Source organism: Manacus vitellinus, unplaced genomic scaffold (genome assembly GCF_001715985.3).
Source record: "Manacus vitellinus isolate BGI_N305 unplaced genomic scaffold, ASM171598v3 scaffold_5_pilon, whole genome shotgun sequence".
In the NCBI taxonomy this organism is placed as follows: Eukaryota; Metazoa; Chordata; class Aves; order Passeriformes; family Pipridae; genus Manacus; species Manacus vitellinus.
Window position 1 is genome coordinate 13,373,098 of NW_021940682.1, and position 11,109 is coordinate 13,384,206.

The 11,109-nt window shown below is 41.8% G+C and overlaps 1 protein-coding gene across 1 annotated transcript; it reads right to left on the bottom strand.

Moving 5' to 3' along the window:
* Positions 1-2,477: 2,477 nt before the first annotated feature.
* Positions 2,478-3,743, bottom strand: MTERF2 (mitochondrial transcription termination factor 2). Its single transcript, XM_008921986.3, has one exon. It carries the CDS (start codon positions 3,732-3,734, stop codon positions 2,541-2,543), a length of 1,194 nt encoding a protein of 397 aa, XP_008920234.2. The 5' UTR covers positions 3,735-3,743; the 3' UTR covers positions 2,478-2,540.
* Positions 3,744-11,109: the final 7,366 nt, after the last annotated feature.

Here is an 11,109-nt window from a genome sequence, read left to right on the forward strand (position 1 = left end):
CTTTATCTGCATCTACCTAGTGCCAACCAGCTCTTAACAACAACTGTAACTTCACTGTGTAAGTTGTTCACAGACACAGCACAAAATCCCTTGCACTAATTTTCTTTTCAATGAGGCTTGGGAGTACCCACTTTTAAGATCATAGTGAGCTGAACGGAATATGGAACTTAAATTTTCAGGGGGAATGGAGTTGTTTTTGTGGTGGCTTTATTTTACTGTCCTTTTCCCAGCCCCCAGTTTGAAATGGGAAATGTTTATGCAGGCACCTTGTATGCCTGACTGCTCGCTCTGTAACAAAAGGCTTACCTATAGCCACATCTTTCTGTGCCAGACTTAAACAGTACAAACTGGTTCATGTCCATTGTGAGTAATGACAAGAGATGAGGAAGTGGATTTCAGCAATACAATGTTTTGGTGACTGGGAGGTTCCCTGAGGTTTTATTACAAATGAATCCTGTGAAGAAGAGGGAAACAGGTCCCAGGCATAGAGTTATGAATGACTGACTGAATTTTCATCTGGTGGTAGAGAAAAAAGAGCATTTCTGCTCATGCTTATGTTTTGAAAGGGGAGGAGGAGAAATTGAAACATTCAGAATAGAAAATTAATGATTACTCAGGCCATGACTCACTTAGGGAAATGTGTCCTTTTCCTGTTGTGTTGCCACTGAAGATACTTTAAGTGATGGGAATATAAGCTGTTTCAAGAACTTTAAAAACAGATACCTGTAGAAATGCTGAAACTTTTCAGGGAAAACACTGTTCTAAATCTTGATTTCCTTTTCATCCTAAACCATCAAGCTCAGTTACGGATTGTGTTATGAACAGCTTCAGAGAGCTGAAATGCCCTCTTGTGTCTGAAGGGAAGAAGGCTTTTGAATTCAAATAATACTGTGGTCTGCTTAATAGCTGAGCACGGAAAGACAGAAAGTGTCAAAGGCAAGTTCCTGTGAATTTGTAATATGGCTGTCTTTCCAGTTTCCTCCTAAAAACCGATAATGTGTTTTGAAAGAGTTGGCAAAGATGCAGCCTGGTAACACAGCCTGACTTTTTTCATGTTGGGGATATGTGCCCCTTCTTAAATTCTCACCGCTGTTGCCCACACTCCTGCAGGAGCGGCATTTTCCCACACAAGCTGCTGTCACGTCCGCTCTCTCGCCTGCAGAGTGGCGAGTTTAAGACCTTCAGCTGTTGAGATCTTGGCACTGCTCTCACCAGGTGTTTCCAGCCCTTTCCAAGCTCACAGCAGATAATGTGGCAGACTATATAAAATCATCATCTTGCAGCCCTCCCTCTAAACCAGCAATTTAATACCTGCTTTCTTCAGCAATTTAAAACTTCACTTGAAGAAAAGGAAGCCTGGACTTGCTGCCAAAATGTGTGCTAAAAATGACCTTGAAGAATGGCCTGGAATGAGGGGGCTGTGTAACTGTTTTTTCTCCTGCTGTCAAGAGGGAATGTGTGTGGAACAGTTGCTTAGGAAAGTCTTTCTGAGAAATAAAATCACCGATGATCCTAATTCTATTGAGATGATCGTCAGTGATGCTGCTACTTTATATTACCATTCACAGCCTATAAATGAAAAGAAATCAAATCCCCTGAGAACTTAAACACTGTCCGGTAGTTACTATTTTGAAAGCCAGCACTTGTCGACAATTATCATTCGGTGTTATCTGAGAAGCGGTGCCGCCCGTATATTTAGAAACTGTGGCAGCTGTTTGAAAATCTGGTAGTCATTTTTAATCACCAGTGGTTTACAGACTAGAGTTTTGTTATACCTAATATAAACCCATGGCTTTTTCCGTTCTCCTACCATCATTTGATACTAACCTCAGTTTCTCCCTAATCTTTCCTGTCCCCAAACCTTGCTAGAAAATAAGAAATTAAGAACTAGCAATAAATGGTTTTCCTCCTGCCCCGATTTTTTTGCAAAAGAAGTAAATTTTGAAGTCTCAGAAATGTAAAGGAGGTTGTCTTGTAGTTTCTTTGCATTATGGTTTGTACACAAACATATTAGGGTCTCGCTGTAGCAGTCACTGAGTAAAAAAAAATTATGTCCTGCCCCTGTGCTCAAACTGCACTCTGGCTAGGCTTTCCTAACCAAAAAATCAAGTCTGTTGCAGGTCAGGATCCAGGAGCTAGAGCTACTTACTGCAGCAATAAGGAACGGAACTCCAAGAGAATTTCCTGAAGTCAGTGAAACAGTGGGTTGCTGAACACTGCTGGAAAAATAACCCTCCAGCTAATCACTACCACAGGATGGTCTGTGCAGTGACAGAGCTGAAAATCCAAAGCAGTTAATGCCCTGTCAGGTAAGAAAATGTAACGTGTGAGGTACTCTCTAGAAAAAGGCAACCTTTATCGTAACCAGGTTCTATGACATTATTTGAAAGCATTAGAAAGCTAGAAGTGTATAATGAAGTTGTGCCTAAAACCCACTCCAGGACAAAGTACAGCATAAGACTACAGTCTGGTTAAGATTACATTGTTTCATCTCAAAAAACCAACTTTTATTTTGCATAACTTGAAGTACAGCATTCAAATTAATCTTCAATGTGTATAGGGGCAACAGGATTAAAAATTGGTCTTTCCTTCTTTGATTGTATCTTACCATAAGTGACTTCAAAATCTTTCTTGGTACCATTCAAGCTTTCTAGATTTCCACTCTTTACATCATATCCTAGCGCAGAGAGCTTTTTAATTCGGTACTGAACAATTTCTGTTGTCAACTCCAGCACCATTGGTGTCTCTCTAATCTGTGCTACAGAAATTCCTTCCTTAAGTAGTCCTTCAAGTCTTTCTTCCAAAACTGGAACAGAATAGTAGAGGAGGGCTGGGCATTTCAGCACTAGTTCTTTTAGTTCTTGATCACTGCAATTAAAGACATTTTTGGAAAAAAGCATACTCTTCTGCATAGTAGTAGAATTAAGTTGAAAAATGAAGCCTTTAAGTTTAGACAGCAGCTGTAGAACTTCATGGTCAGTGAAGTCATTCTTCTGGAGAAATTCCAAGTTCTCCTGGATTGTGGTGGAGGTATTTAATAAAATAAATGGATTTTGGCTCAATAGTTTCAGTATCCAGATCTTCATATTTGCTTCAGAACCTCCTAAATTTAAATAACTTCTTTGTAATGTCTCTATCACATTTTTATTTTTCTCAACAGGATTATAAAAAATATTTGGTGCGCTTGTCAAGAACCTGGTGATTATATTATTCTTAAGTCCTAGCTCTTGAAAAAATGTTATGTTTGCCTTCTGATTCTGGTGATATTTGGTAGTAAAAAAAGACTCTGGAAATTGCTCTATTAATTTAATCAACTGTTTTTCATTCTGGCATACTAATTGCCACAGAGCTCTTTGAGAGTTTATCTCTTCAGGGGTGCAGAGAATTGCCTCTGGGCAGCGTTCTAAAATGTTGGCTACAGCGGTTTCATCTGCTCCCATTTCTTGCAAGATACCAGCAATTTCTTTAACATAGGCCACATCCTGGAGAAGGACCCATTCCTTCAGTCTGCGTATCTTCTTAATGTCAACTGACAAACCGTAGAGACTCTCAATGGTTTTTTTATTTTCCTCTCTTGACTTTGTATCGGTTGTGTAACTGGAATGTATTAGGAAGCTCCTGCTTGCTACTTCAGGCCGTACTGATGAAAATATCAATCCTGGGTTGCAGCGCTGAGATCTTGTCGACAGAAGAGAGAATGTGTCTTTTGCAGCATGAGTGATTCCTCTTAACATTGTGGAGGTCAGCCCTGTGAAGACAGAACAACGGTAAGAAAACACATTTAAAGAATTAGTTAATGCTCAGAATCGTTGATGTTTAGACAGAGCTGGCATAAGAAATTACTCTCACCCATGCTTTTGTTACTAGCACAAAATCCAGCTTTCACACGAAAGCGAGGGAGGGGAATATTTTTGAAAGGTTAATGTTCTGACGAATGTGTCACTGGAACAGTGTCTGCAACAGGCCTGATGTAGGGGCAGTGCTCTGTCCATATAAAAGCTTGCAGTCATACGAGATCCAAACTGTCAGCCATTTTCTGCAGCTAACATTGCTATTACATTACAGATCACTCACACCATAAGGGAAAAATGATTCACCCAATTTCATTTGACAGTCATCCCACTAAACTAATAAAAAAAGGCAGCTTAAATATCTTTCTTAACTCTTATGAAGGTATTTGCTAGAACTTCTCAAGCATCATTTGGAGTGTGACTTGTTCCTTCCTGTGTCAGAGACACCCCCTGCTCAGTGCTGCTTCAGCAGCAGTTCATAGCCGTTTAACTTCATTTTGAAATCATCGTTATTAAGGAAAAAAAAAATCACAGAAACCTTTATGTATGTGTTTTTCACTAGCCAAGTCTGCTAATTGAGTTCTGAATAAGCACACTGGTATTTTGGGTGAGGGAGCAAGTACACCGTAACGTTTCCAGGCGTTCGCTTGCCTCTCCCAGCACCTACTTCTCTACAGCTGCTCTTTGCACCAACGCCTTATTTCTGCCTCCAGGTCACTTTTGTTGATGCCAGCCACCCCCAGTAGGCAGAGTCCTTGTGGAATAGGTACGTGGCGGTATTGGAGTCCACATGGCAACCACAGGTAGTTGTGGGCAACCCCACACCTCACCTTTGCTCAAACTGGCTGCTAGGTATCACCAACAGCATATGAGCTGTCACCTGCTCCGCAGTGGCCAAAGGAGCCGCAGCAGTCAAACAGAGATATTAAGTGTATCTTTAACTTCCTACGTGGTGTTTTCATAAGAACCCTTTGGAAGCACTGAGCCTGAAAGGGAGAAGTGCTGATCTGTGAAATAACTCAGCAAATGGTTGCTGCTGGGAACATGCTCAAATTGAAAATAAGAAAAGAAATACAATTTTGCATTTGACAGTTCTAAGTATAGCATGCTTCAAAAAGTACCTACATTAGCATTCTGTTAAATTACTTTGGTTGTTTTGGTTTTTTTCAGAAGAGAAATTACTGTTATGATAATGCAGTCTAATCTACAGAACAGACTGAGAAACCTATTGTTGGAACAGCTATACAAGATTCCTAGAATCTATAATCTGTCTTCTAAGAAAATACCTGGTTTGTTTAGAGAATTTGATAGATCCTCTATCTAGTTGCCAGGTAAGACTAAATATTTTCTAGAGGTAAAACACTCTATCTCAAGAAAGTGTGCCTTTGCTTTTAGGTTGCTTTTTTATGCTTCTAAAAGCTGGACTCGTGTCACTACATCATAAACTAACAGAATAATTTCCTATATGCAAGCTTATGTTATTAACAGAAGCTGTTTACTGGTAACTTCTTGTTTAGTATTACTTCAAATCTCTGAGGCAAAATCCAATTGCCTAATGAAGGTGCTTGTGTCGTAACCCCAAGGCTGCTTATTTTGTCTTCATAAACTTTGTAACTTGAGAAGTGCTGTCCAGCAAGCCCCACCACAGAACAAGTGATTTTTCCCGACAGCCCTGAAAGCACTGGAAGTGTAGGTAAGTCACAGTCATTTTGTGTGCTGACCTTTCCACGTCCTGAAAAAGTGACCTTTTCAGGGGAATGCAAACTAAAGCCTCTCCTCCACAGGCAGGAGACAAAACTGCCTGTGTCTGAGCACAGAATTTAGGGAGTCCAGTCAAAGTAAGTAAATCTCTGAAGGATCAGGGCTCTCTTCATTAATGCTTCAGCCCAGCTGGAAACTGCCAGCAAGTACTGTTAAAATTGTATGGCATGTCAGATGATACAGTACAAACTGGAAAAATAACCATGACTTGCTTTTACTTCAATAAGTAAAATAAGTAATCCTGCTCTTAAACAAAATTGCCTTGTGAGTAATGCAGCCATTTAAAATACAGTAATTTGTACTATTACAGAGCTTTTAAAAAATTCTGATAAATTGTGCCCTTCCACGATCTAACATGGAAATGATTGTTATGCTCACTTAAAAAAGGTTCTAAGTTTTCTGAAAATTTCTAACATCAGTCAATTTTTTTCCCTGTTGTGAGGATCATCAGAAACAGAGTACTGTAAAAGGAAGAAAAACTTTATTTGCTAAATAATTGCATTTGACTGGGGTACTCAGGAGCCCATGTAATTAAGCACTATGCAAAATACAACATACAAAAAAAAGAATGAATTCTATGTCATGGTGTTTATAGAAACCGAGGTGATGATTAAGAGTTATGATTTAGTGTATTTCCAAGTCTATAGGTGACAGTATCACATTTCTGGGGCATGTAACCAATTTCAAGAATTCAGAGTTCTTTTAAAGCTCATGCTGGATTTAATGTATGCTCTAACGTGCAGGACCCCACTGTAACTTTTTACATACTTATGTTGCTGTGGGGGTTGTAAATCAATTGAGAGATTAAGAAAAAAAAAAAGCCAGCTCAAATGAGATGTTCGTCCTCACTGCCAGCAGCACTCTCTTATCACCAAGCGTTAGAACGGCAATAAGAAAATGAACTAATGTCTGTCTGAAAGTACCTGTGATCCTGCTTGCTAGAGACCTGTATATACAGAGTAAAGGGGTGCTATAAGTTTCATTATTTAATTTTATCTCATTTAATCGCATTATTTATGAGACCTTCTAAAGCAAATGGGTATGAGGATCAACTGGCTGATTCATCCCTCATTTAAATTTCTGAATGTGTGTTTTAAGACTCAAATCTCATGTTTGAAAATTAGCAACCTCTTACGTTATATTTTTCGACTGCTACTTTGTGCTGGTCACTACCATTCCTATTGCCTCACCACAGCAAACTTAGCAGGCTCTGAAAATTAAATGGAACTACAGAAAGCCTAGATTGAACTTCGAATTAACCAGGAGAGTAGGTATCTACGTAGAAGAAAGCAGTGTACACAGGATTTGAATGGTCTGCGAAGAAATCTAGGAGGGAGATATGTAGTGGTTTTGTAGATTAATGCACAATAGAGTAAATGTTCATACTTCTGCACTTACAGGCAAAAAACCGAATCCCTGCTTTGCATCGGTAGTGGAAATGAGGCAAAGAAGGATTATAAAATATGCTAGACCAACATAAAGCTTTCTAGAAAAAAATACAGAGGATTCTAGAATAATCCAGGTTTGAAGGGACCTCATGTGCTCAAAGCAGTGCTATGAAATAAGACCAGGCTGATTTGTCCATGGATGGAGCCCACCCGGCCTCTCTGGGTTACCTGTTCTACTGCTCAACTGTCCTCATAGGGAAGAAGCTTTTCCCTGTATCTAGGAAAAACATTTGCAAAGTGCTTAAGGACGCGCCGCACTATTTAAACCAATGTTCCTCAAGTGGTGCTTTTAGTACAGAGAAAACAAGGTTCTCCATCGCACCCTGCTCCCAAAGCCCGGCCAGCTGGAGTCGCACCCTTCGGACTCCGCGTGGGGGCGGAGCGGCAGGAGGCGGATGCTTTCCTGTGGCCAGCACGGCGCAGAGGCTGGCAGGCCCGGCAGGCCTCTGCCCGTCCCCGCTACCGCAGCCGGTTATCCCGCTCCTGCCGGAGCCTCCCGGGGCCGACAAGGAGGCCCCGCGCCCAGGGGGCCCTCGAACCGCGCGGCTCTCCCGCTGCATCCCGCCCCCTCCATCCTCCCGGGTGCCCGGAGCACGGCAGGGCCCGCAGCGGCGGTGCCCTGCCCGCGGCCGCAGAGCGGCCGAGCCCCCGCCCGGCCCCGCCCGCGCTCACCGGCCTCGGCCGCGCGCCCGGGCCCCGCGCCGCTGCCGCCCGGGGGTGGGACGGGGACGTGCCCTGTGCGGGAGGCGGTGACCGGGATGGCAGGCGGCGGGACGTGCCGTCCCACGGCACTCGGAACGCACTCGGCGTGTCTGGTGCAAAATCACACGGGGTTCCATCGCTTGTTGGAGCAGGGTTTGATGGGACTAGAAGAAGGTACAGGGGGCTGGATTAAAACAGCTTTCAGAGAGAATTAGAGTGGTAAATAGAAAAAAAAACAACTTTGAAAGCCTTCTGAAGTAGTATGATGGCAAAGAGTCAAACATTTTAAAGTTAGGCTACTTGTGTGCCTGTATTCTGATGGGAAGCAAATTATTAAGAAATTCTTTAGAGAGAGGGTAATCAGGCATTGGAATGGGCTGCCCAGGGAAGTGGTGGATTCTCCATCCCTGGAGGTTTTTAAGATGAGACTGGATGTGGCACTTAGTGCCATGGTTTGGTAACTGCAGTAGTGGATCAAGGGTTGGACTTGATGATCTCAGAGGTCTTTTCCAACTCAGCTGATTCTATGATTCTATGCTCCTTTTGATTTGGTAACACTGAATGATGATAGGTGGTTTGTCTTACATCATCATATTTTTTTCCATATGATCGCTGCCTTATTACAGATTAAAAGAATAAAATTCACGTACCTAGCTGTTGATCTATAGTGTTTTGGCTGGTGGCATTTCAGAACTGTGAAACACAGCTTTGAGCTGTGATGATGAGAACCACCTTCCTCTACCTTATTTTTTTCAGCTATATCTACTTGATTTCTCTTCCAGAATAACAACTCTACAGTCACATAAATGGTTTCTGCACTAGAAAGATTATACTAGGGGCATTTGGAATTTTTGAACTAACTCTGGGTCTGCACAATCACATCCTTCAGAGAGTGAAAATCTCTCCTGTTCCCTCTGGGAACACTTCTTTTGTCAGCTACATGTTCAGTAATCTGTATTGCATCTGAGAAAAAGATCAGTTGAAGAACTGCTACTGAAAGAAACCGTGATGTAGGAACCCGGTTCAGGCTTTGTCTCCTGCATAACAGCTGTTTCAAGAACAGTTAACAATGTAAATATAATTGCATAAAATGATGTTAAAAACAAGCATCTAAAAAATGCTTCCAATTTGTAATACACAATATATTGGATATTTAATTTTTTATGTTTTTGTTGCTTCATGTCTTCATGTTATCCTTTTTCCCTTCTAATTGCTCCCCACTCTCTTGATTTTTGCAATCACTGTCTGGGCTAAATTAGCTAAATTAGCAATTGTTAAAAAATAAGTTATTCACAAGAGAACACAGTAGTGAGGTTTACTTTTATGAGTTCCTTGATTAACTGTGATTCTATTTTCTTTTCCAACTAACTTGGAGAGACTCTTCCCCTGAGATTAGACATTTTAATTACTACATTCATCACCTTCCTTCCACTTCTAAATCAAGAACAAACTGTCTAGCATAGAAGGTATGGCTAGAGCCAAATAGTGTTTTGACATAATGATATGCTAATGATATACTACAGTTGTTATTTAGCCTGTAGCAACAAACAGCTTACAGAGTGATGGTTTTCATGGTTGCAATTTGCTTATGAAGCCGTAAGGTCTAGTGAGGAAGGGCTGCTTCCGCCTCAGTATTCCCTCAAAGGTGGATTGATTGATGCTGGACTTTATTCAGGGCCATCTTCAGTGTGGCAGCCTTGTGGGAGGCTAGCAGGGAACATAAAGAGTATGAATGAGCAGTTTAAAAGTTGAAATAAAAACTATATTGTGAGGTGGCTTTCCTTGAAAATAAGGACTCTATTTCTTCAGTGTGCTCAAAAATTACAGAATTCAAATGAGTTTGATAGACGGTGGTCATTAACAACCAAATTTTCTTTTTCTATTTTATTTCTTTGACAATTATATACCCAATGTTTGGCATTTCTTAAGGATAAAAATTAAACAAAAAACAAGCATGTAACAATGTAATTTTTATTAGTTGAGAAAAGAATGTTCAACTTCACAATGCCCCAAACTGCTCCAACTTTTGAGTTGCAGGAAGGGTGTATATGACAGGATCCCATATATTCTTCTTGGACCAGAATGATGAGCTGTGGAATATGATGTTCTTCATATAACAAAGTAATAATTGAAAAACTCATTATATTTTATGCTATTGTTAAAGTCAGTGCTTAAGAACTGTTCAGCCTCCATACTTTTTAGAAAGAAATTTTGTGTAAGACCAAATAGAAAGGGATTCTAATCATGGCTGGGTCCTTTGCTGCTATCATACCTTGATCATTGATGACATTTTCAACCTGCTGAAAGGAGCTTGTAGCCAGGTGGGGATCAGCCTCTTCTCCCAGCAACTAGGGACAGAGCCTCCAACTGCACCAGGGGAGGTTCAGGTTGGACATCAGGGAGAATTTCTTCATAGAAAGAATTGTTAAACATTGGAATGGACGGGCCAGGGCGGTGGTGGACTCACCATCCCTGGAGGTATTCAAGAAATGACTGGACATGACACTTAGTGCTATGGTCTAGTTGACAAGGAGATCGGTCAAAGATTGGACTTGATGATCTTAGAGGTCTTTTCCAAGCTAAATGATTCTGTGATTCTGTTACGCTGTTCATTAAGTCATTCAAAGTGAGGAAAGAGAAGTGTGAAGGGACTTTGTTGACTTGACATATACTTTCTGTGTATCTTAGCAGAAAAAATATTTTAGGAGAAAGAAAAACTACAGTTCTTAAAGTACTGCACTGGTCTGGTTCTTCCGGAGGGCAAGAAAAGTCAATACTGCTGATGAGAGTTCTCTGTCTTTTCCGTGAGACGTTATTTCTAATGACAACACTTGCTGTTAGTACCCACTTGTCTGTGAACACCCTGGAAGCTGTAGATTTGAGTTGTAATCCACAGCTGTCCTGTAAAGACTCGCAATGGCTCTACTGAGTCCTATCAGTGCGATGCCTCCATCAGCTGCTGGCCGTGCCTCGAGTAACCCCGGAGCAGGTACAGGGAAACCTGCTGTGTAGGCAGCACACAGACCGTGTTTTGAGCTCTGTAATTAAAAGACGTGAGATATTCACCATTTACTGATAACGAGTTTAGATACAGCGCTGGAGAGACAACTCATTCTGCTGCTTTCAAGTGTGTTTGGTTGTGGCAGCACCGCACGGCCGAGCCGCTCTCTCTTGCTCGGGGGTTCCTGTCCAGCACTTTTGCCCAGCCCCTCGCGGCTGCAGCAGGCACCGAGACCTCGGCCTGTTTCACAGAATCACGGAACTGGAAGGACCCTGTGGAGATCCGCCAGTCCAACATCTGCTCCCTACGCACACGCTTATATAAACAGCGCCCCGCCTGTTTCCCGCGGGATGGGACGTGGTGCGCTGGGATCTGTGGGCACCGCCCGGGGCTGTGAGCGGGGCCG

What these genes read in the sequence shown, in the direction of transcription:
- MTERF2 (XM_008921986.3), bottom strand. Translation starts at nt 3,734, where the DNA reads ATGTTAAGAGGAATCACTCATGCTGCAAAAGACACATTCTCTCTTCTG.